Genomic DNA, 26,649 nt, shown 5'->3' with positions numbered 1-26,649 from the left:
GAAAGTGCACTATGTAAACTTTACTTTGGATTTATGTAGAATGAACTCCAATCACTTACTAAATGATCTGGAGCAAGTTTCTGATACTCTCTGAGCATTAGTTTTCTCATCCCCAAATAGAAAAATATACCTCACCTGTGAGACTGTTGTAAAAATGAAAGATGATGCATGCAGCAATGTCATATACACAGCACATGTTGCCGCCTCATGGTTCTCATTAATCACAACAGTAATGGTATTCCAGATTGTTGTTTAAATACAGTAGTACATTTACGAAATTTACCACAGGTTCACTGATGTATTTTTCATGTGTTTGTGGAAAAAACTGCCAAAAGCATTTTACACTTAGGACATAATTTCTTTCAGGTTTTTCCAGTTGTTAAGTCATTTAAAACTCCTACTGAAACATTAGAAAATTTAAATGTATTTATTACTTTTGTATGAAGTCATCAGAATTTGAATTTGTCTTCCACAAGACAGTAGAAAAGAGTGTACTTCTAACATAAATTCTAAAATATCAAGCCTTTTTATGAAAAGATGATGACTGAAATCAAAGAATTCCATGTATCCTACATCTCAGATCTTGAAAAATCTGATAGTGTACTTTCTATGTGGGTGTTGAGCAAGATTCTAGAGATACAACAAACTCCTTGCCATTGCAGAACTTATATTTTATATAGAGAGAAACAAGAAGAATAAGATCAAGTTTTTTATTTGTTTGTTTTTGTTTTTGTTTCGTATTGACTTTATCTTGCGCCTTCATTTTCCCACTGACTGATATCACTAACACCAAAACCTTTCCCTCTACTCAATCCTGAAACCTCCTATTTAGGTTTGTATGGAAGCAACCTAGGATTCACAAAATTCTGAATTTCAAATCAAAGTTCAAATATTACAACTCATAGCCTTAGGGTTAGGAGCAATCCAAAACACTGAGATCCTTAACAGCATTAATACTTTTTGCACTACATTTTCTGTTCAGTATGTTTTTGTCTTGACTGAGGAACCGAACCATTTATGGCTGAGAAGCATTGTCACAAACAAGTATCATTCCAAATGGTGTCTGAAATACTCTTCAGGTAGACATTTTCTCTTTTGTTTTCACAGATAACTATAGAACTATAAGGGCCAGGATGCATTTATTTTGATTTATTTGTCCACAAGTTAACCATTAGTTCTCAGGAAATAGAAGTACATGTGGATAATTCTGAAGGTTAATGTAACCCACCAAAAAGAGTTCATTGAAGCCCTAGCTCAAACCTTTCTTCCCAAGATTTTATTCTCTTCCTTACATGTGTAAATTAGCCTACTTGTTTTCTCTTAGGTAGTTTGTAGATATATTTTCATTTGTTTTACCGTGTGCAGTGGTGGAGGAGAGGGGGTTATCGTCTTTTATCTTATCATCTGTCCCTTATGAAATGAAGCACACATTTGCCAAATAAGAGAGCTAGGTTCCAGAAGAGTCTTGTGATCAATAAAAGAGAGTGAAGCAACTGGCCATATGGATATTGAATCTCTGACCGACCCTGTCTGATGAGCCTTGACTCTGATTAATCAATTAAGCCTGTCACTTGCAAGTCTCTTCTTGTTCTCCTTTGACTCTTTTAGATTAAAATACCGCAGAATGGGAATGAGTGTTTATTTCAATTTGTAGCTACTTTAGGGATCTTCGTACTTGTATAGAATCTTAATAAACAGTATTAAATGCTTTTATTGCTTTTTCATTTTTGCAAGTTACAAATATGTTTCCATAAAGCAATTCTCCTTAGTTAATTTCTGTACTTCATTTACATAAAGTCATCCTGCATTTCTGAATCCGAGAATCCCTTATATACTCAACCTTGGTTTGACTTTGTCTGCCATGGTTATATGTCTTCTTCATAAAATAAGTGAATTTAAATTTCAAGAGTAACAAAATAGTGTCTCTGGAAAAGGCATTATCTGAGCAATGCGTTTGGTGGTGAGGGAAATTCTCACACTGGACCAAAATTGGAGAAAAGAACTGAGCATAAGAACCCATGGTGAAGAAAAAAGATTTACTATCTGAAAAGTATTTTCAGCTGGTCCGCTTGTAACTCAAAAGAGCCAAGTGTTTGAAAATGAGCTTTTCTCCTCTCAAATATGATGAGCATTTGTCAACTTTATTTCTAGAGTATAGTCATAATTCCTTCATAGATTTTTATTTCAGGCTGTCCCAACAGTGACTGTATGTAAATTCAGAATTATAGCCAGATGGTTGGAAGAGGTGATAAAAAGCAATCCTGGTTTCGTAGGAAAGTGAAAATTGCCCATAAGACTTTGTTTTTACCTTTAAAACAGCAGGACATTGTTTCATGAGACCTGTGAAGGAACCAATACATTAACTTTAATGGCTAGGAACTAAATTAATTTCTCATATGTATGCAGAATACTACCATGAAATACGTAGAATTTTCAGAGGTAAAGATCAATTGACTTACTTACTTTGGGGGGATAGCTAGCAAAGGCTATTTTCTTCCCAAACCACTCTTTATATTGCCTCCTTTTTATAGGATTCACTTTTGGGTTCTGATCTTAATGACTTGGGAACAAGATACCTGGGGAATTAGCTAAAAGCCCTCACTGTTTCATCTGCTCTCCATTTCACCAGTATTCGGCAGTTGTCTGCCCCTGGTTTAGAATACGATAAATTGGAGATGGCTTTCCCGGTTGACTGGTTCAAGAAAATGGGTGCTCAAGAGAAAATGCCAAACCCAAGTCTTCATATTGACTTTGAGCCACGCTTAAGCAAGCAAAATCGGTGTCTTTTAAGGAGACTGGGTTTCTTTTTTCTATTATTCCTTGTTAAAATTAGGATTCATGGCGAGATCCTCCGGTGATATAAACTAGATAGATAGAAAGGTAACAATTTATACCTTCACAAAGAAAATCATCCTCTCCCTTTAACTAACTATGCCTCTCTGCAGGGTGGCTCCCACTTGCCTGCAATTAGCAAAACAGCTCTTCCTGATATAGTCTATATCGAATTATCCTGGGTGTGCTTCTGTGGCAGCAAAGAGCCAACTACCAATTTATAAATCGCTATGAGGAAGAAATGAGAAGTTTAGTCGGAGAAATGAAAATCACAGAGAAATGCAGCTGCCATAGTCTTAGGCAGCGATTCTCCCAGGCCTGTGTTCTCAGCTGACAGCTCACCAAGCTGTGTAGAGAGCCACGTGTCCCCACTGGGATAATTGCTTTTTCTGCATGAGTCTCTTGTTGCTTCTCTCTGATGATCAAGTGTGTTTAAACTCCTGGCAGAAATCATGTTGGTTTTTAAATGATACTGTAAAGTGTACCAGCAAACAAATGAAATTGGATCATGTTCTCTTGTATGCATGTAGCCCAAGCAGATATGGGATGCCAATGGAGAGATCCTAATTGCCTGTTTTTCCTCTCAATTCCACTCCGAATAGAACAGTTGAAAGACCTACAATAAGTTGTGTTTTTTTTTTTTCCTTGTAATGCTGTTCCTTTTAATGTCACCAAGTAAAATGTGGAATGGTCATGTGTTTTCTATTTGTCATTTTCATAATTTCTTTACGATGTATATGTACTTATCCAGGCATCCTTTTGTTGTACAAGATTTTTTCATGAAAATCTCATGAACATTGTTCATACCATAAGTAGGCTATAAAGAGGAAGGGAGATTTGCATAAGAATGGACAAGTAAATGGATTAGTATCATTCAGGTGAAAATTTTTTACAGTGTGAATGAAATCTAACTACATTTTTTAATAATCTGTAGTAAAAAAGTATTGTAAATATTAGCACATAATCTATTTTTTCTTAGTTTAACCCATCCAAGAGACACAGTCACTCTCATTTTGTATCACGAGTCTATATTGAACTGGTCCTGAGTACATGCCAGCTTTGCCTAACAGCTTTTGGATGACGAGTTTGAAACCAGATCACATCTCATCAAGAAACTTGAGTGGGAAATTTAAGCCAATGCATTTCTTTTTCCTTCTCCCCCTCTTCCTCTTCCTCCTTCTCCTTTTTTCTCTCTCTCTTTCTTTCTCTCCTTTTTTTTGAGGTCTCTGTGAACCAGAATAAAATTGGAATAGAAAGAGTTGAATTTTTTTTGGAAAATATATTGAGAGGCAGTAGCCTTTATGAAAAGTAGAAAGGAAATAAACTTTGTTAGCCAGGAGGGAGAACTGTGATTTGGCTAACCATGGTTTATTGTTTATTTATCGATCTAAAATAAAACTTATGTTTGAGACTTTAATATGAAATCATGTTGTTATGGATACATGACATCAGTTTTTTTTTTTTTTTTAACATCTTTATTGGGGTATAATTGCTTTACAATGGTGTGTTAGTTTCTGCTTTATAACAAAGTGAATCAGTTATACATATACGTATGTTCCCATATCTCTTCCCTCTTGCGTCTCCCTCCCTCCCACCCTCCCTATCCCACCCCTCCAGGCGGTCACAAAGCACCGAGCCAATATCCCTGTGCCATGCGGCTGCTTCCCACTAGCTATCTACCTTACTACGTTTGTTAGTGTGTATATGCCCATGACTCTCTCTCGCCCTGTCACAGCTCACCCTTCCCCCTCCCCATAACCTCAAGTCCGTTCTCTAGGAGGTCTGCGTCTTTATTCCTGCCTTACCCCTAGGTTCTTCATGACATTTTTTTTTTCTTAAATTCCATATATATGTGTTAGCATACGGTATTTGTCTTTTTCTTTCTGACTTACTTCACTCTGTATGACAGACTCTAGGTCTATCCACCTCATTACAAATAGCTCAATTTCGTTTCTTTTTATGGCTGAGTAATATTCCATTGTATATATGTGCCACATCTTCTTTATCCATTCATCTGATGATGGGCACTTAGGTTGTTTCCATCTCCGGGCTATTGTAAATAGAGCTGCAATGAACATTTTGGTACATGACTCTTTTTGAATTATGGTTTTCTCAGGGTATATGCCCAGTAGTGGGATTGCTGGGTCATATGGTAGTTCTATTTGTAGCTTTTTAAGGAACCTCCATACTGTTCTCCATAGTGGCTGAACCAATTCACATTCCCACCAGCAGTGCAGGAGTGTTCCCTTTTCTCCACACCCTCTCCAGCATTTATTGTTTCTAGATTTTTTTGATGATGGCCATTCTGACTGGTGTGAGATGATATCTCATTGTAGTTTTGATTTGCATTTCTCTAATGATAATGATGTTGAGCATTCTTTCATGTGTTTGTTGGCAGTCTGTATATCTTCTTTGGAGAAATGTCTATTTAGGTCTTCTGCCCATTTTTGGATTGGGTTGTTTGTTTTTTTGTTATTGACCTGCATGAGCTGCTTGTAAATTTTGGAGATTAATCCTTTGTCGGTTACTTCATTTGCAAATATTTTCTCCCATTCTGAGGGTTGTCTTTTGGTCTTGTTTATGGTTTCCTTTGCTGTGCAAAAGCTTTGAAGTTTCATTAGGTCCCATTTGTTTATTTTTGTTTTTATTTCCATTACTCTAGGAGGTGGGTCAGAAAGGATCTTGCTGTGATTTATGTCATAGAGTGTTCTGCCTATGTTTTCCTCTAAGAGTTTGATAGTTTCTGGCCTTATATTTAGGTCTTTAATCCATTTTGAGCTTATTTCTGTGTACGGTGTTAGGGAGTGATCTAATCTCATATTTTTACATGTACCTGTCCAGTTTTCCCAGCACCACTTATTGAAGAGGCTGTCCTTTCTCCACTGTACATTCCTGCCACCTTTATCAAAGATAAGGTGTCCATATGTGCATGGGTTTATCTCTGGGCTTTCTATCCTGTTCCATTGATCTATCTTTCTGTTTTTGTGCCAGTACCATACCGTCTTGATAACTGTAGCTTTGTAGTATAGTCTGAAGTCAGGGAGCCTGATTCCTCCAGTTCCTTTTCTCGTTCTCAAGATTGCTTTGGCTATTTGGGGTCTTTTGTGTTTCCATACAAATTGCGAAATTTTTTGTTCTAGTTCTGTGAAAAATGCCAGTGGTAGTTTGATAGGGATTGCATTGAATCTATAGATTGCTTTGGGTAGTAAAGTCATTTTCACAATGTTGATTCTTCCAATCCAAGAACATGGTATATCTCTCCATCTATTTGTATCATCTTTAATTTCTTTCATCAGTGTCTTATAATTTTCTGCATACAGGTCTTTTGTCTCCTTAGGTAGGTTTATTCCTAGATATTTTATTCTTTTTGTTGCAATGGTAAATGGGAGTGTTTTCTTGATTTCACTTTCAGATTTGTCATCATTAGTATATAGGAATGCCAGAGATTTCTGTGCATTAATTTTGTATCCTGCCACTTTACCAAATTCATTGATTAGCTCTAGTAGTTTTCTGGTAGCATCTTTAGGATTCTCTATGTATAGGATCGTGTCATCTGCAAACAGTGACAGCTTTACTTCTTCTTTTCCGATTTGGATTCCTTTCATTTCCTTTTCTTCTCTGATTGCTGTGGCTAAAACTTCCAAAACTATGTTGAATAAGAGTGGTGAGAGTGGGCAACCTTGTCTTGTTCCTGATCTTAGTGGAAATGCTTTCAGTTTTTCACCATTGAGGATGATGTTTGCTATGGGCTTGTCATATATGGCCTTTATTATGTTGAGAAAAGTTCCCTCTATGCCTACTTTCTGCAGGGTTTTTATCATAAATGGGTGTTGAATTTTGTCAAAAGCTTTCTCTGCATCTATTGAGATGATCATGTGGTTTTTCTTCTTCAATTTGTTAATATGGTTTATCACATTGATAGATTTGCGTATATTGAAGAATCCTTGCATTCTTGGAATAAACCCCACTTGATCATGGTGTATGATCCTTTTAATGTGCTGTTGGATTCTGTTTGCTAGTATTTTGTTGAGGATTTTTGCATCTATGTTCATCAGTGATATTGGCCTGTAGTTTTCTTTCTTTGTGACATCCTTGTCTGGTTTTGGTATCAAGGTGATGGTGGCCTCGTAGAAGGAGTTTGGGAGTGTTCCTCCCTCTGCTATATTTTGGAAGAGTTTGAGAAGGATAGGTGTTAGCTCTTCTCTAAATGTTTGATAGAATTCGCCTGTGAAGCCATCTGGTCCTGGGCTTTTCTTTGTTGGAAGATTTTTAATCACAGTTTCAATTTCAGTGCTTGTGATTGGTGTGTTTATATTTTCTATTTCTTCCTGATTCAGTCTTGGCAGGTTGTGCATTTCTAAGAATTTGTCCATTTCTTCCAGATTGTCCATTTTATTGGCATAGAGCTGCTTGTAGTAATCTCTCATGATCTCTTTTATTTCTGCAGTGTCAGTTGTTACCTCTCCTTTTTCATTTCTAATTCTATTGATTTGAGTCTTCTCCCTTTTTTTCTTGATGAGTCTGGCTAGTGGTTTATCTATTTTGTTTATCTTCTCAAAGAACCAGCTTTTAGTTTTATTGATCTTTGCTATTGTTTCCTTCATTTCTTTTTCATTTATTTCTGATCTGATTTTTATGATTTCTTTCCTTCTGCTAGCTTTGGGGTTTTTTTGTTCTTCTTTCTCTAATTGCTTGAGGTGCAAGGTTAGGTTGTTTATTCTAGATGATTCCTGCTTCTTAAGGTGGGCTTGTATTGCTATAAACTTCCCCCTTAGAACTGCTTTTGCTGCATCCCACAGGTTTTGTGTCGTTGTGTCTCCATTGTCATTTGTTTCTAGGTATTTTTTTTATTTCCTCTTTGATTTCTTCAGTGATCACTTCGTTATTAAGTAGTGTATTGTTTAGCCTCCATGTGTTTGTATTTTTTACAGATCTTTTCCTGTAATTGATATCTAGTCTCATGGCATTGTGGTCAGAAAAGATACTTGATACAATTTCAATTTTTTTAAATTTACCAAGGCTTGATTTGTGACCCAAGATATGATCTATCCTGGAGAACGTTCCATGAGCACTTGAGAAAAATGTGTATTCTGTTGTTTTTGGATGGAGTGTCCTATAAATATCAATTAAGTCCATCTTGTTTAATGTATCATTTAAAGCTTGTGTTTCCTTATTTATTTTCATTTTGGATGATCTGTCCATAGGTGAAAGTGGAGTGTTTAAGTCCCCTACTATGAATGTGTTACTGTCGATTTCCCCTTTTATGGCTGTTAGTATTTGCCTTATGTATTGAGGTGCTCCTATGTTGGGTGCATAAATATTTACAATTGTTATATCTTCTTCTTGGATCGATCCCTTGATCATTATGTAGTGTCCTTCTTTGTCTCTTTTAATAGTCCTTATTTTAAAATCTATTTTGTCTGATATGAGAATTGCTACTCCAGCTTTCTTTTGGTTTCCATTTGCATGGAATATCTTTTTCCATCCCCTTACTTTCAGTCTGTATGTGTCTCTAGGTCTGAAGTGGGTCTCTTGTAGACAGTATATATATGGGTCTTGTTTTTGTATCCATTCAGCTAATCTGTGTCTTTTGGTGGGAGCATTTAGTCCATTTACATTTAAGGTAATTATCGATATGTATGTTCCTATTCCCATTTTCTAAATTGTTTTGGGTTTGTTATTATAGGTCTTTTCCTTCTCTTGTGTTTCTTGCCTAGAGAAGATCCTTTAGCATTTGTTGTAAAGCTGGTTTGGTGGTGCTGAACTCTCTCAGCTTTTGCTTGTCTGTAAAGGTTTTAATTTCTCCATCAAATCTGAATGAGATCCTTGCTGGGTAGAGTAGTCTTGGCTGCAGGTTTTTCTCCTTCATCTCTTTCAGTATGTCCTGCCACTCCCTTCTGGCTTGTAGGGTTTCTGCTGAGAGATCAGCTGTTAACCTTATGGGGATTCCCTTATGTGTTATTTGTTGTTTTTCCCTTGCTGCTTTTAATATGCTTTCTTTGTATTTAATTTTTGACAGTTTGATTAATATGTGTCTTGGCGTATTTCTCCTTGTATTTATCCTGTATGGGACTCTCTGTGCTTCCTGGAGTTGATTGACTATTTCCTTTCACATATTAGGGAAGTTTTCAACTATAATCTCTTCAAATATCTTCTCAGTCCCTTTCTTTTTCTCTTCTTCTTCTGGAACCCCTATAATTCAAATGTTGGTGCGTTTAATGTTGTCCCAGAGGTCTCTGAGACTGTCCTCAGTTCTTTTCATTCTTTTTTCTTTATTCTGCTCTGCAGTAGTTATTTCCCCTATTTTATCTTCCAGGTCACTTATCCGTTCTTCTGCCTCAGTTATTCTGCTATTGATCCCATCTAGAGTACTTTTAATTTCATTTATTGTGTTGTTCATAGTTGCTTGTTTCATCTTTAGTTCTTCTAGGTCCTTGTTAACTGATTCTTGCATTTTGTCCATTCTATTGTCCATTCTATCTCCAAGATTTCGGATCATCCTTACTATCATTATTCTGAATTCTTTTTCAGGTATACTGCCTATTTCCTCTTCATTTGTTAGGTCTGGTGCATTTTTATCTTGCTCCTTTATCTGCTGTGTGTTTTTCTGTCTTCTCATTTTGCTTATCTTACTGTGTTTGGGGTCTCCTTTTTGCAGGCTGCAGGTTCGTAGTTCCTGCTGTTTTTGATGTCTGTCCCCGGTGGCTAAGGTTGGTTCAGTGGGTTGTGTAGGTTTCCTGGTGGAGGGGACTAGTGCCTGTGTTGTGGTGGATGAGGCTAGATCTTGTCTCTCTAGTGGGCAGGTTCACATCTGGTGGTGTGTTTGGGGTGTCTGTGGCCTTATTATTATTTTAGGCAGCCTCTCTGCTAATGGGTGGGGTTGTGTTCCTGTCTTGCTAGTTGTTTGGCATAGGTTGTCCAGCACTGTGGCTTGCTGGTCGTTGAGTGAAGCTGGGTGCTGGTGTTAAGATGGAGGTCTCTGGGAGATTTTCGCCGTTTGATATTCTGTGGAGCTGGGAGGTCTCTTGTTGACCAGTGTCCTGAAGTTGGCTCTCCTACCTCAGAGGCAGAGCCCTGACTCCTGGCTGGAGCACCAAGAGCTTTTCATCCACACGGCTCAGAATAAAAGGGAGAAAAAGTAGAGGGAATTAGTAGAAGTATGAGGAAAGAAAGAAGGAAAGGCGGGAAGGAAGGAAGGAAGAAAGAAAGAAAGAAGGAAAGAAGGAAAGAAAGGAGGGAGGGAGGGAGGAAGGAAGGAAGGAGGGAAAGAAGGAAAAAAGACAGAAAGAAAGAAGATACAGTAAAAATAAAATAAAGTATAATAAAATTATTGAATTAAAAAATTCTTATTTAAAAAAAAAAGGGGGACGGATAGAACCTTAGGACAAATGTTGGAAGCAAAGCTATACAGACAAAATCTTACACAGAAGCATACACATACACCCTCACTAAAAGAGGTAAAGGGGGAAAAATCATAAATCTTGCTGTCAGAGACCACCTCCTCAATTTGGGATGATTCGTTGTATAAAGGAGGGAAGGAAGGAAGGAAAGAAAGAAAGAAAGAAAGAAAGAAAGAAAGAAAGAAAGAAAAGTATAATAACGTTATTAAAATTAAAATTGATTATTAAGAAAAAAAATTAAAAAAAAACCATGGACGGATAGAACCCTAGGACAAATGGTGGAAGCAAGACTATACAGACAAGATCTCACACAGAAGCATACACATACACATTCACAAAAAGAGGAATAGGGGAAAAAATCATAGATCTTGCTCCTAAAGTCCACTTCCTTAATTTGGGATGATTGGTTGTCTATTCAGGTATTCCACAGATGCAGGGTGTATCAAGTTAATTGTGGAGCTTTAATCCGCTGCTTCTGAGGCTGCTGGGAGAGATTTCCCTTTCTCTTCTTTGTTCTCACAGCTTCCAGGGGCTCAGCTTTGGATTTGGCCCTGCCACTGCGTGTAGGTCGCTGGAGGGCGCCTGTTTTTTGCTCAGACAGGGCGGGGTTAAAAGAGCCGCTGATTCGGGGGCTCTGGCGCACTCAGGCCGGCGGGGCGGGAGGGGCACGGCGTGCGGGGCGGGCCTGCGGCGGCAAAGGCCGGCGTGACTTTGCAGCAGCCTGAGGCCCGCCGTGCGTTCTCCCGGGGATGTTGTCCCTGGATCCCGGGAACCTGGCAGTGGCGGGCTGCACAGGCTCCGCGGAAGAGGGGTGTGGAGAGTGACCCGTGCTCGCACACAGGCCCCTCGGTGGCGGCAGCAGCAGCCTTATCGTCTCCCGCCCGTCTCTGGAGTCCTCGCTTTCAGCCGCGGCTCGCGCCCGTCTCTGGGGTTCGCGCTTTTAGCCGCGGCTCGCGCCCGTCTCTGGAGCTCTCTCAAGCAGTGTTCTTAAACCCCTCTCCTCACGCACCAGGAAACAAAGAGGGAAGAAAAAGTCTCTTGCCTCTTCGGCAGGTGCAGACTTTTCCCCGGACTCCCTCCCAGCTAGCCGTGGTGCACTAACCCCTTCAGGCTACGTTCAAGCCGCCAACCCCAGTCCTCTCCCTGTGCTCCGGCCTCAGCTCGCAGCCCCGCCCGCCCCGGCGGGTGAGCAGACAAGCCTCTCGGGCTGGTGAGTGCCGGTCGGCACCGATCCTCTGTGCGGGAATCTCGCCGCTTTGCCCTCCGCACCCGTTGCTGTGCACTCCTCCGCGGCTCCGAAGCTCCCCCCTCCGCGCCCTGCAGTCTCCGCCCGCGAAGGGGCTTCCTAGTGTGTGGAAACTTTTCCTCCTTCACAGCTCCCTCCCACTGGTGCAGGTGCCGTCCCTATTCTTTTGTCTCTGTTTTTTCTTTTTTTTTCTTTTGCCCTACCCAGGTACGTGGGGAGTTTCTTGCCTTTTGGGAGGTCTGAGGTCTTCTGCCAGCGTTCAGTAGGTGTTCTGTAGGAGTTGTTCCACGTGTCGATGTATTTCTGGTGTATCTGTGGGGAGGAAGGTGATCTCCGCGTCTTACTCTTCCGCCATCTTCAAGGTCCCCCCCTCATGATATCAGTTTTAAAAACATTTTGTGTGACAAGATTAGTACAAATAAATAGGATAAATAAAGGTTAAGTTCTTGACATTTCTTCTTATACTTAAGAAAAGTGTTGATGGTGACAAGAGTAGTAGATATAAATTGTTTTATATCAATGTTTTTTTGTTTTGTTTTGTTTTTTTTGCCGTACGCGGGCCTCTCACTGTTGTGACCTCTCCCGTTGTGGAGCACAGGCTCCGGACGCTTAGGCTCAGCGGCCATGGCTCACGGGCCTAGCCGCTCCGCGGCATGTGGGAGCTTCCCGGACCGGGGCACGAACCCGTGTCCCCTGCATCAGCAGGCGGACTCTCAACCACTGTGCCACCAGGGAAGCCCTATATCAATGGTTTTTCAAAAACTTTTTTTTTAAATTTATTTTTTGGCTGCATTGGGTCTTCGTTGCTGTGCACGGGCTTTCTCTAGTTGCGGCGAGCAGGGGCTACTCTTCGTTGCGGTGCGCATGCTTCCCATTGTGGTGGCTTCTCTTGTTGCAGAGCACAGGCTCCAGGCGCACGGGCCTCAGTAGTTGCGGTACATGGGATCAGTAGTTGCGGCTCACGGGCTCTAGAGCACAGGCTCAGTAGTTGTGGCGCACAGGCTTATTTGCTCCAGGGCATGTGGGATCTTTCCGGACCAGGGATCATGTGTCCCCGGCATTGGCAGGTGAATTCTTAACCACTGTGCCACCAGGGAAGTCCTATATCAATGGTTTTTGATAGTGGAAATTTTTCAAAAACTTACATTTTTATCTGCTTACTAACTCCATTAAAATTTAGGTTCCAAAGAGTGAAACAGCAAAATTATGAAGGTGTATATTCAAAAATATAAAGTACCTACACATGATATTCAACCATGATTAGAAAAACATGAAAGTATTTCATTCTAGACATGGCTTTTTTACTAACAGCTCTTAAGGAACTGCTTACCTGGGAGTGTGAGTAAGAAATATTGCCAAATAAGAAATACTGTATTCTTTGATATTGTATAAGATCTGAATTATATGAATTATCTTTTACTTGGTTATAATTTTTTTAACTGCTATGAGACATGTATTTTATCCAACCCTTTGCCTATCATTTGTACAATATAATTACACTACCACCAGTGTTTTTCCTTAATTTAGAATGCAACAAAGCATAATTGATTTTGAAAGGTACTGTGGTATATGTTAGAAAGTATGAATGCTTCAGTTGGAATTGTTTACATTAAAGGTTGATACCACTCTTCCAACCAGATTGGAAAGTAATGGGTATTTTTCCATTTCCTCCCATTCTCTGCTCCCTGATCAAACAATATATCTTTTTTTTTTTTTGAGGGAGGTGGTTATTTTTGTTGTTGATTTAATGCTAAATGTTAAAGAAATAAAAGCTGTTACCGTGACTCTTCTTTACATGTCTCTGTTGAAAGGAGTTCTTAGGAACCACCCAAAACTGCCTTGCAGTTTAGTTCACCAAAGAGAATGTCTGGGGCCTGTGACTGGCCATCTGGGGTACCTGCATCTCATGGTCATTAAGAAGTCTTAAACCCATGCAAAGTACTTCCCTTCTAGTTCACAACAGTTTGATATCTGTTCTACAGGTCAAAGATCCAGGCAGAATTGGCAGCATTGCTATGAAGAGATATTCTGCCCAAAGAGACTTAGTGAATTGTTTAAGGATGATACACTAGACTATAATTCAAAACCTCTTATCTCATTTACTTTGCAAAACAGTGGTAAAGAATCAAGTGTTTCAGAAAAAATAATTTCTAAACCTGGGTGCTTTAAAATTTTTATTCCTCCTATTAACCCTGCTTATTAAGTCTTTACTACTGTAAATGAATATTTCTGAGTCTTTAATCTTTTAGAAAATTGTAAAAATTAAGTACTGCACAATTTCTCATTGGTATCATGACACCTATTTGCATCTTGCGTATATTGTTTAAACATATATCTCTCAGCATTCTAGATCAGTGTTCTTTTAATCCATTGTTAGGATCTATTTTAAAAATAGTATTTATAGTAAGAAACAGATTTTGAATGCAAAATCTACTAAAGGAAATGAGATAAATTATATGACAGTTTGGTGGTTAGCCATTTGAAATCATCTTTGAAGCCTTTAATATAATTAGTGGTTTCGTTTTTGGTCTGCTGAATTCAAGTCACATTAGGTTAATGTAATTAAAAGCAGAAAAGATTTTGTGTAGCCAAACTAGTTAATTAGCCCCAGTTGGTTTAGTATATTAACCTAGAGGTGTATGGATAACATTGTCGGGGTGATGCCTGAAAAACAATTCCTGTGTAACAGATACTGCAAATCACCTGACTTGCTTTAGGGTAGAAAATGACGACATACCAAAGGGTTCATTTTAAGTTCATCTTTATTTCTGATTTTAAGCACTGATTGCAGAGTGAGCTGTATATGCCATAGAATAACCAGACAAAAAGCTTACTTAATTTACTTTTTAAAAGAAAGCATGCTTCTATATGTGCAAAGATAATGTTCCTTCTTGTATTCTGGAAGTAAGAATTCTGATTGTGGTTTTTCATGCTTACCAGAAATATGAAATAATTCTCTTCACTTTTGTTCGAAAAGCTACATCTTATACCTGATTTTTCTATATCATCTTGTTACTCAGTAAACAATGCAATAAAGGAGATGAAAGCATTCTAGAAGAGATTTTCAACTACTTCAGAGAAGTCTTTAAGTGCTAGGAGAGAAGGCTTTTACCCCTAAGGTATATAATCATTTATAGCTTCTTAAAGGGAAAATGCTAGTATATAAGAATCCTATATATCAAGTACATTGAGGTATTCCATACCTTAATGTCACTAAAACTTTTTTTAATCTGAAACTGTTCTGAAGAAAAATATAAAGTATAAAGATATTTGAAACTTTAACCTTTTTCCCACCTTTTCCTTTCTCCTCCTGTCTCCTTCCCCAGAAGTAGCAACACCACTAGGACCTTTTTTGTTTTGTTTTCACCTAGTATGTAGTTAGCGGAGGTCCCCCTTTAAGTGCTGTCTAGAGCTTATGGAAATGTAGGCTTCTAATGTGGTTACTACTGCAGGCTGATAAGGTAGATGGTAATGAGGAAGTGGGACTTCTGCTTCGAGTTTTGACATAGGCTAGATGCCATATTGTCGGAAAGCTTAACTCTTTCTGTTTCTCCACTACCCGGTTAGGTTAATTGAAGTAGAGCTGCTGCAGTGCAGTGTTTAACATTGTGTCTGTTCATTATACAAACTCATTTTTGATAGGTTTACAATTTGGCTGTCAGATCCAGCTGCAGGAAGAGAGCTGCCAGGAAATATTTCTTAACTTGTTTTAAATAGTGCTATTTTCACATTTATGGTGTTTTGTATGTGTTAGACATATTCTTCCTTTCTCTGTAGAGAGAGGAAATGTCAATTTTTGGTTTACAAAGGAGCACTAAGATTTAGAATGTGTATAGTCACCCTTTACAATCAATATTTTTATATGCCAGCATAAAATGGTGATTGTTAATAGTAGGTACTGCTTTAAAGCTGGTACGTTATATTTGATCGGGGTTATAGCACTATGTTTTTTTCTATTCTTCTGTTTGTTGAAAAGAACAGGCCACCATGCAGTCCACATTTGTGACCATAGAGAATAGAATTATGGCTTTTGGTTTGCTCTGTTTCAATTCAGCCATTGACATAATGCCAAAATCAATTTGAACTTGTAAAAACTGAAGACTACCATTTGCATCCGTTATTTTGTGTGTTTCTCTGTTTTCAGTACTTTGTTGTTTCTTCCTTCACTTTTGTCAATTTCTGTCTCTATCATCTCCTAGGAGATAAGTTTCTCCCAGGTTTGGTGAGGTTTGTTTGATTTTCCATTTAAGTTGTAATGTTCACTTTGGGGTTTTGAACCATTATTGCCAGTGAGTGTAGAGTAGAATGTAGGGTTTTATAGTGAAATTGTCTTGTTAATGGGATGGAAGTTGTGTAGGCGTATTTATACTAACCTGGGGACTCTCAGTGATGATTTTTCCAAATAGAGTAAACATTAATGGTATTACATGATTTTAATCCCTCCTTCCTTTTGTTATATTAATCCAGCATTTATCCTTAGGCCAGAGCCAGGTCTTTAGAACAAAGTTTCTCAACATCAGCACTATTGACATATGGGGTGTGTGATAATTCTTTACTGTGGTGGACGCCTTTGTGCTTTGTAGGATATTATTGAGTTGAAAATGCAACTTAACAAAGAAAAGCATGAATCACATGATTTTACTTTAGTAAAAGTGTGTATATGTAACGTATATTTTATATCTATATTTCTATATCTATTTATCTATATCTATATTGAGAGAGAGGGAGGTACAAAAGAAAAATGCTCATAAAGTATTGACAGTAAACTTTTGGAAGGTTTTTTTCTTTTCATGTGACATTTATTTGTTCTTTTTATTTATTCTGTTTGAAAACAGGTAAGTATATATGAAAACAATAAATCTATCATTAATATATCTTGTAGCTGCTATAAACCTTTATGAAAATGCTTCAGTGGATAATAGACTAATTTTATCTAAAAAAGCAGTTTGCATTCATTAAAAATCTTTCGAGTGACTACTATATGCAGACATTTTTCTAAGCATGAGGGATAGAATCATGAGCAATGCAGAGAAAAGTCCCTGGATGATTTTTATAATGACACCTAGAGAGTCATGGTCATTTTTTAAATAAAAGGACTGAAAAATGTCAAGTTCTAAAGGCACAAAAATTAAAACTGCTCTGTTAATATTTGGTTTGTCCTAACACATAAAGACTTGGTCGCAATATCTAGTTTGGATGTCTGGATAGAAATAAAGCAATTTAGGCATTCCAAAACACTGTGACCCCACTTTAATAAAGCAGTAGTTTCAACAAACTCCCAGTGTAGGATGAAAAAAAAATTCTATTTGAATGGTTCCTTCCTTACTTTCTGTATTTTTTTTCCTCCTTTGTTTAATCTGTATACTGTACAAAATAACTGTGAGGTCAAAACCTCCATGAATAAACATTCTGGAAGTTATCCCTGACAAAACCTTTCTAAGGTTCAGAGCGTTATAGTTATTCAGGGGTAATTGAACTCTACTCCCCACCAAAAGCATATTAAATTAAGTAAAGATAGTTCAATTTCCGCATCCCAATCTTAATTCATGATTAGCTTTGGCCTACATATTGTACTGGAAGTCTGCTTACATTTGTAATTAATCCTTCTTCAAATAATTAAGTGTTCAAGAGTGTACCCGAATGACTTTCCAGATGATTTATTAGTATCTGTTCGGTCTCTGCCTCCTAAGACCCCAAGAAACTGTTTGGACAGCAGAGACACTTATGTTTTTTAGGACAGGTCAGGTTCTGTAATATTTTGGAAGTTAAGATATATTTGCTTAAAGCATCTCTGGCAAATTAAGTAATTAGAGACATTTTAATTTCCACATCTTGTAATACTAGAATATGCTTCCTTGAAATTACGTATAGCTAATATGTATTTACATGTTAATTATAGTCATATGGTATTAAGAATTTCCTAAACAACAAGGTCCTACTGTATAGCAAAGGGAACTACATTCAAATCCTGTGTTAAACCATACTGAAAAGAAGATAAAGAATGTGTGTATATATATATATATATGAATAACTGAATCACTTTGCTGTATAGCAGAAATTAATACAACATTGTAAATCAATTATACTTCAGTTAAAAAAAAATTTCCTTTTTCTTTTTTCTACTTGCTAACCAAATTGTTCACACAATGTTTTTGGTTTTCATTTAATTAAATAATATGAAGGAACTTGGCTGGTTTGGAAAAACAAATTTCTAGTTATATAGAATATAATTACTTTACAAGAAATGTAGGTAAGTAAAAATGTTTTGCCTCTTTTATATTGTACCTTTGGAATAAATTCTGTTTAAAGTTATTACCTATAGAGTAAATACTACACATCAGCTTTTTGATATAATCAGTCTTTCTTTGCATGCTTAGAAAGTAGACTTCACTTATGAAGACCTCTGTCATGTAAAAATTACTGTAGCGATTTTAATGATAGTCACGTGAAACTTTTTTTTAAGATACGAGGAGGAAAGCTCATGATTACTTACACCCGCAAAAGTGATGCTGGCAAATACGTTTGTGTTGGTACCAACATGGTTGGGGAACGTGAGAGTGAAGTAGCAGAGCTAACTGTTTTAGGTAAGTGCAATTTTATCTGATCTGCTCATTGTAAAGCTTATCTCTTATTATCATTTAGTATCTTTATACAAGGGAGAAAGAAATGACCTTTTCTAGAAGGTAAACCAATATTTTGGGGGCTGGAAAAAAGACAGAAGAAATCAGTAAAGCAGCCTGAGATAAAGTAGCCAAGACATAGGAAGACAATTCGGAGGAAACACTACACCTCGGGAGGAGAAGTAGGGAACTCGGTGGAATAATTTTCTAAGTAATATTTTAAATTATAAATCTGCTCTTATGGAACATCTAAAATGGCTTTTAGTTTGTTCATCTGTATTTTTTTTTTTTTGAGATGACTTTTTCTAATTTTAGAGAGACCTTCATTTGTGAAGAGACCTAGTAACTTGGCAGTCACTGTGGATGACAGTGCAGAATTTAAATGTGAGGCCCGAGGCGACCCTGTGCCCACAGTACGATGGAGGAAAGATGATGGGGAACTGCCCAAATCCAGGTATGGATCAGAATTTAATGATGGGATTCATCCACTCGGAATTTCTACAGTTCTCATCAGACCACTTTTCACATATAAGCCATTAGAATGGTCTACTCTAGACTCCTTGATCTCCTTGGGCCAGACATAGTAACGGAGATAATTAGAATCAGAAGGTTGCCATGCTTTCTTTGAGCGTGTACAGATAACTGTAAGTTCATGACCCCAGCCTGCCCAGGGAACCCTTGGAAGATGTGACATTCCTTAAACAGTTTTCTCTTTGTCCAGCCAGACAACAGTTAATACCAATGTCTTATATGGGAATAGGTAGGGAAGGGAGGTACAGCACTAAAGATGTAACTACAAACCAGTTAAAAAGCAAACTTCCTTTTCCTTAGCTACAACATCACCAGGGAATGGTAGAAGAGGTCAGAGTTTCTTGATATCTGTCAAATCCTTAAATTGGCTAGAAGCAGAGATACACTCGCAGCCTTAGGGAATGAGACAATGAAATGAAACTTTCAGGCACTGTCTTTAGGCTGTCTTCTCTAGTGTGTCCATTCATTCAGCAGACATACCTTGAGCCCCTGCTAGGTTTGGGGGTCACAGCAAGTGTTTAGGTATAGTTTCTGCTGTCAAGGAGCTCACCAAAGGAGTCATGTATGGATAGATACAGAGTAACGTAGCAAACCCTTTTGCTGCATAAAGGTAGACCCATGGGAGCAGAAAATCAGGAGAGAGTTCTCAAAGGAAAGTGACATAGAAGCAATGTCTTGAAAAATATGTATCAATTTGACAAGCAAGAAAGAGGAGAAGAGTATTCCAGGAAAAAAGACATCACAACATAGACACAAATCTAAGACTGTTTTGAGTGGTGGAAATTTAGCATGGCAGCACACAGCGCATGTGGCAAGAAGTTATGGGAAACCAGGCTGGAGATAGTGAGGCCGGATTTACAGGACTTTGTATCGACTAAAGAATTCTGAATCATACGGCATGCACATTGATAAGCCAAGAGGGATAACTATGAACAGAATTGCTTTTTAGAGGAAATAATTTTTTTAGCATTATGGATATCACATTAATGTGGCAAGGGGTTGGGGGGTTGCCGTTGGCTGGGTCACCATTGTTGTTGTCCAGATAAGAGATGTGAATCGCCTGAACTGGGAGATGAGATGGAAATAGGCTAGGGGTCCATCATGGAGAGAAAGTTCTGAGACCCAATTGATGAATTGAATGATTTGTTATATATAGGGAGCTGGTGAAGGAAGATAGGTAGGTTGTGTTAGGAGAAGGAGTTGTTTTATGTGATAGGGTAAGAAAAAAATGTTTTATCTAACGTATTAAATATTAAGTGTCTCTGGAGGTATGATGTCTAATTATTAGTCAGGATTATGAATTTGGAGCTTAAGTGAAATAGGGGCAGCAAATGTTTGTGTGGTCGATCAATATATAAACTAGTGTAGATAGTATAACTCAGGGATATCATATAGAGTAAAAAGAGGACTGAGGTGAAATTTCAAGGGATACCCAACATTTAAAAAAAGGCAAGATGAGGCAAGGCAAGGGAATTCCAGAATAAGACTCTCTGGGTTTAAATATTAACTCTGCCATTAAAATAGCTGAAGACCAAAGCCAAGCTACCTTACCTTCCTATGCCTCAATTTTCTCATCTGCCAAATGGAGATGAGCATAATACTTCATAAGGTGTTATAAGAATTTTAAAAGATAGAACCTACAAAATGCTTGAAGTCTGACATATAATAAAAATGTATTTAATGGTCACTTAAATTTTAGTATGAGTACAGGAGCTTGAGGAAATAAACAAATAAGCGTCAACTTTGCCTAAAAATATTCTGTTAAAAAGTAGTTTTAGGGCTTCCCTGGTGGCGCAGTGGTTGAGAGTCCGCCTGCCGGTGCAGGGGACACGGGTTCGTGCCCCGGTCTGGGAAGGTCCCACATGCCGCGGAGCGGCTGGGCCCGTGAGCCATGGTCACTGAGCCTGCGCGTCCGGAGCCTGTGCTCCGCAACGGGAGAGGCCACGGCATTGGGAGGCCCGTGTACCGCAAAAAAAAAAAAAAAAAAAAGTAGTTTTAATATTTTTGCCCACACGAATATAAAAGAAGTGCTCTTTTCTATGCACACGCTTACTTAGAAGAATGCTGCATTATTTACCTTCTGCTTTAAATTCTCGAGAATGTTGGCTGTGATTTGATACCTAAATACATATTTGTAATGATGGATTCTTTCAAGTAGAAAGTCACTTAACTGTGCTTTCTTTTGTTATGTCACTAGATATGAAATCAGAGATGATCATACCTTGAAAATTCGGAAGGTGATGGCTGGTGACACGGGGTCATATACTTGTGTTGCGGAAAATATGGTTGGAAAAGCTGAAGCCTCTGCTACTCTGACTGTCCAAGGTAAGGTTTGGGGAACATTTTTTGTGGTTGATTTATTATATGAGATACAATGTTGATATTTGGAAATATTACATATTAGAGTAGTCTATATAAAATATAGACTTTAAATAGTGCTGTATATATATACATTATTCCAAACATATTTAAAGGAAATTATTGTTTTGCCTATGGGAGCTCTATAAGTGTCTGTTACAGGAAATTGAACTAAGTTTTCAAAATTATGAGAGCATTTTCTCGGTCAAATAGAGGAGGGGAGTGTGCTTTAATCTCTGGGTCTTCAAACACAGAGCTTTAATTAAATGACAGCTACTGCCGCAAAAACTTGATCTTTCAATGAAAATAAGTCGACCATTCCTTCAGGTCATGCACTTTCAAGGGTCTGTACAGTTCAGAACAAAAAAGTGAAAAGATTCTGTTTCCCACTAGAATGTAAGATGCATCCAAAGAGTAGGGACTTTTGCAGTCTTTTTCTGTGCACACCGTGCCTGTGACTTAACAGACATTCAATAAATATTTGTTGAGTGAATTAATTGCATTTGTACTTTGCTAATTTTGATGAAGATTTATTATTTGGTGTGATGTGAACCAAAATGGCTGCCATATTCTTTGGCTACAAGTTTTTTGAATGTCAAAGTCACATCTTAAACTGATATGCAGAAATGGTTCTGTCACCTCCTTTGTCTCCATAATTTCATATGTTTTTCATTCTCATTATCCCTTTTCCCCTTTTTCCATGATGTCATACTGATTATTTCTTACTATGTATCATCTGAGAACTTTCTCTCATTTTTTTCCTTTTTAGGGACAAATTGTTTATTGTGGAATTTGAGAGACAGGGACCTTTAAAGAGCATTTTGTTGGTGAAAAAAAATCCTTATTTTGACACGTATATAGAGTAAACAGGGATTTTGGCCATAAACCACTTAGCTTGTTTCTGAGTATGACATTAGCAACACCTGCTCTGTCATCTTTTCTGAGCACTGTCTCCTCTAAGGCTATTACGAAGGAAAAGGTGGCTTTTGAAGGAGAGCTTCTACTGTGGGCTTTCTACAAAAGAGCCTTGTGGGCTTTTTACAGTAGAAAAAAGGAATAAAGAATATTTCCTTCCTGTCTCTAAAGCCATTATGTCCCCCTTTGGGGTTTTTAGCTCAACCTCATAAAAACAAAAGAAAAAAATGAAAAGATCAAGAACAAACATTGAATTTCTAAGGCCTAGACTACTTCTCTTTAATCTAAGTTAGACTTGAACTCCACATAAGACTAAAACTGTAAGAAAAGAAAACCCCTTTACATTTAGAGAAAGCATAAATTTAAGAGATGTCAAGTTCAAGTTCAGAAGCCCTCCGGAGGAAGTGAAAGTAGCCCAGGATGAATCCAAGACATGAAAAGGTGTGTCTTATCTCCAGGCAATTGTGACAGGGAGGTTGATTGTCTATTATATTAGTCAGAGAGATGATGCTTTTATAAATAATAGCCATTCTGCTGTGTCTACAGTAGACATTGAAATCAAAAATAGAGTTTCTTCCAGCAGTTTTATACTCAATTCCAAAGTTAATTCAGCCTTAAGTTTTCCATATGGAATTCTTGCTCCTAAGCCTGGATTTCAGTGAAAACTGGGTACAAATGATCAAATCCAGAAACTACTTAAGGAATTTAGAAGTTCTTATTTCAACTGCATTGGGTTTTCTATAAACTTATGAAAGATCTGTGTATTGTTGAGAAGTTATTATTTTCTTCAACTATTAAAATAAAATATGCATATTAACATCACTGTGAAAATACCTTTAACATGCTAGAATAATATACACAGTATGTCAAAGAAAGTAACATGATTCCCAACAGCAAAACTTAACTAAGAAAAAAAACAAAGGAAACTTGAGAAGTTATGTATTTTTTTCCTTTGAGATTGAATATAGAAAAATATTAGTTACTACAAAGGAAACTAATCAGAAATGAATACATTTGATAGCAGGAAACAATTATTAGAAATTCAGTAGCATAGTTGTTTTTGATTTCTGTATTTCATTTGTGGTTCATTTTTGAGGCACTATTGGAGTCAGTATGGGCTTAAAAATATTCTTCCTTTTCCTCACTCCTCATGCAATAAATATTTAATTTTGAGAATTGATGTTGGACAACAGAACCCTGTGTTCCAGTAGCAGTTTGGGGAAAAAAACTTTCTTAAATAAGGGTGAACGTTTGATTTTCACCCCCAGTACAGATATGATTAGTTCTAACATTTAAAAATTAACCCTCATTTGAGAATTACTTCCTTTTTTTGATATATATATATTTTTTTGAAATCCTGATTCTGCTGTTTTAGAGACTCTGTCTGTATGTATTTCCTCAAGTATTCCATTCTCAACTCATGATTTCTTTGGTTTTAATACTTGTGTATTTTTCACAGTCCTTAGTATGGTACTGGACATCTAGTAGGCACTTTATGTAATAAATACTTGTTACAATTTGAACTATGCATTTGAACTCCAACCTTCTGCTTGTGTGGTAGAGATATCACAGTACAGTACATCACAGGGGAAATTCAAGCATCTTCTGGTGACTTTGATCCTGAGTGCTAGCAATAGGTTACATTGGATCAGATCTGAAGAGATTATCATCTCTGATGGCTGCCTGGTGGTCTGTGTTTGAAAGGAACAGAGTAAAACCTGGGGCTAGACAGAGTTTCCTAAACTTAGATGAAGTTTGTTATCTGATCTTATCTGAACGTGTATATCTAAACTTATCTGAAGCTTGTTAAATATACAGATTATCAAGCATGCCCCTGGAGAACCTGATTTAGTAGATCTGGGTTAGAGAACAGAAATTTGTTTTTATTTTTGTTTTCAAGCAAGTTCATCAGTCTCTGGAATGTGGAGTTACCTGTTGAGCTGACAGAAAGAATAAAGGGCTTTAAAAAATTGCTCTAGGGCTTCCCTGGTGGCGCAGTGGTTGAGAGACCGCCTGCAGATGCAGGGGACGCGGGTTCGCGCCCCGGTCCGGGAGGATCCCACATGCTGCGGAGCGGCTGGGCCCGTGAGCCATGGCCGCTGAGCCTGTGCTCCGGAGCCTGTGCTCCGCAATGGGAGAGGCCACAACAGTGGGAGGCCCGCGTACCGAAAAAAAAAAAAAAAAAATTGCTCTAGGGTTTGGGAATTACCAGGGCTGGATGAAGTGTGTTACAGAGAATTGTGTAGCGAAGAGTATAGACATTGGTGTCAGACAAAATGTAGTTGAATCCTATTTCTGTCATTTACCAACTGTGTGGCCTAGAAAAGGTTATTTAAATTACATGAGTCTCAGTTGCCCATGTGTAAAATGGGTACAGTAATACCAACCTCACAGCATTTTTATAAGGATTAAATTAAATTATATATATATAAAGCTTAACATATTGTCTGTTACAGAATGTTTTATAAATAAGGAGTGTTGTAGTCATATAAGCGTTATTATTAGTGATAGCTTTATCACTTAATTTTAATAATTATTGGTTATTTCATAAGAAATGTAGTAATGTTCAGATAATTCTAGACAGGTAGGTCTTCCTTTGCTATTGTAAATGAGAAACCTGAAGTAGTAATATAATCATGATAATTTATTATGTAACAAGTTATTAAAAGTCTTCTCAAATATAAAGCATTACATTTTTATTAAAAAAAAACTTTATTGGCTTTTAAACTAAATGTGTTAAATCTTGTTAGTGCCATCAAAACTAGTGCTAGATTTAATGTTGAGGTTTTGCAAAATAACTAGATAATTTAATGAAAATTACGACCACTTGGGAATAGAAATGATTCAAAAACCGATTACATTTTATGTGCAATGGAGTGTTATCGTTATGAAAAAACGTTCAGCAGAGACTCAGAGACTCTGCAGTAATTTGACCTGTTGAAAAATAATTAATGTCCATTACATGACCAATAAAAAATGGTGAAGTAATGCTGTTTGGAATGATCACAACAGAGAAGTGTTTCTGTTTAACTCCCAGTTAACCAGAAAATTCAGTTAACCTGAACTTGATATTCTGTCATTTTTTGGAATAATCAAAACTTTATTACCTATAAATGTAAATGTTGTTACATTTACGCCTGATGTTTGTCTGCCTCATTTTCCCTCCATACTGTAATAATATCTATGCACCTCCTCAAGAATTCTCTTTGTAAACCTAAAATACACAAATTCAGGCATCTTTTAAAAGACATATCATCTCAATTTTGATTGATTACATTGTGATATTTGCATTTTAATGTCTCAATTCGACAAGTATTAGGATTGCTAGCTGTCACAGTAGGAATGAATTATCTTCTGAACTAGTGTTTCATGTTGCATAATGGCCCCATCGTTTAAGGAAAAAGATATATACTGTAGTATTTATAACCATTTTATAGGTTGTGACATACCTATAAAATGTAAAGTCTAAGTTGAACAAAATAGATGCAGTGAGGCACCCTGCCAGATTTTTTAAACAGTGTGCTATAGAAACTGCTAAAATTTATGCCTCTGCTTGGTGCTCCGAGAATGGTTGCAGGTTTGTTTTACATTATTTTACTATCTTAATCTAAACCCATTAGGTCTTTATTAGATGCTTGCCAGGTGGGCCTTGAGGTTCTTCTTGTAATCACATGATAGCCAACATAAATTTTCCTGCTTGCTTTCATTTTTGAACCAATTCATAGTAATTTAAACAGTGGGTACTTTTTTTTTTCCTTTGTTGAAGGTAGCCTTTAAAGAAAAGCATGGTGGATGCAGCCTCAAAACACTTAAAAGAAAAATAAAGGCAGAAAAATAACTTTATCATTCTATTAATAGCAAAACCTTTAAAATTAGTGATTATTTATGATGACAATCATGTCTGTAGCTTTTTAAATAATTCCATTTATGAGGTGTGCTCTTCTGAAAGAAAGATGGAAGATAAAGCCACACAGAGTTTAAACTCCAAATTTCTCCCATTTCCAAGTCTGTCCTCCACCTCTAAGATTTCTTACAATTCTTTGGTTCAGTGATACTCACTGCTTAAACAAGGCAAACTCGATGGCATTATTAATCTTTCCACTCCCTCTGCAACTTCACAGATAAAGCAGCTCTTATTACTGTCACAATTTCATTGACAAAGTAAATTTGCGACTCTCTATCACCAGAGTGATCGTGTTCCCATCGCTATGTCTGTCACAGGAAACCGAACTGAAGACAAACTTCCATGTACCAGCCATTTCCCAAGCAATCTCATTTTATCTGTGCTGACTTGAACCATTAAGAAAATCTAATCCCATTTTTGTCTGTCTTTCTTACAATAGGCACTAAAAGACATTTAGTCCTCCCATTTCCCTTTAGCCCTAAGTGCTGAGCCAGTCAGACACAGGAAACTGGACGTTCAGTTCACACCCCACTGCACTCCTCCACAGGCCTCTCCCAGGGACCAGTTATTCTTTGAAGCTCAAAAAACAGTTGCTTTTCTGCCCTTTCAGCAACAGCTGTGTTAAAAGAAAAGGCAGATGCCAAACATCTCTAAACCAGGTGATGCTCTGTTACCAGACAATTGGGATTTCTGTGAAATCCCAGCTCTTTTCTCATAGGCGCTTATCCGTTTTTCTTCCCTTGATGTGAAATTACTCCATTCTCTCAATTTCATCACCTGGTTTTTTGGGGGGTTTTTTTAGTTCTAAAATATGGTATCATGAATGATGTTGATATCTCCTTA

The 26,649-nt window shown here is 37.5% G+C and overlaps 1 protein-coding gene across 12 annotated transcripts in view; it reads left to right on the top strand.

Moving 5' to 3' along the window:
• Positions 1-26,649, top strand: part of ROBO1 (roundabout guidance receptor 1) — a 1,111,527-nt gene that overhangs the window by 980,526 nt on the left and 104,352 nt on the right. For all 12 annotated transcript variants that reach the window (XM_060297918.1, XM_060297919.1, XM_060297925.1 and 9 more), the window contains 3 exons: positions 17,942-18,062; positions 18,414-18,552; positions 20,827-20,954. In XM_060297918.1, the coding sequence (XP_060153901.1) occupies positions 17,942-18,062; positions 18,414-18,552; positions 20,827-20,954 (388 nt within the window). The remainder of the gene's footprint in view (positions 1-17,941; positions 18,063-18,413; positions 18,553-20,826; positions 20,955-26,649) is intronic.

Source organism: Globicephala melas, chromosome 4 (assembly GCF_963455315.2).
Source record: "Globicephala melas chromosome 4, mGloMel1.2, whole genome shotgun sequence".
Taxonomy (NCBI): domain Eukaryota; kingdom Metazoa; phylum Chordata; class Mammalia; order Artiodactyla; family Delphinidae; genus Globicephala; species Globicephala melas.
This window is presented reverse-complemented; position numbering and strand designations above follow the sequence as displayed.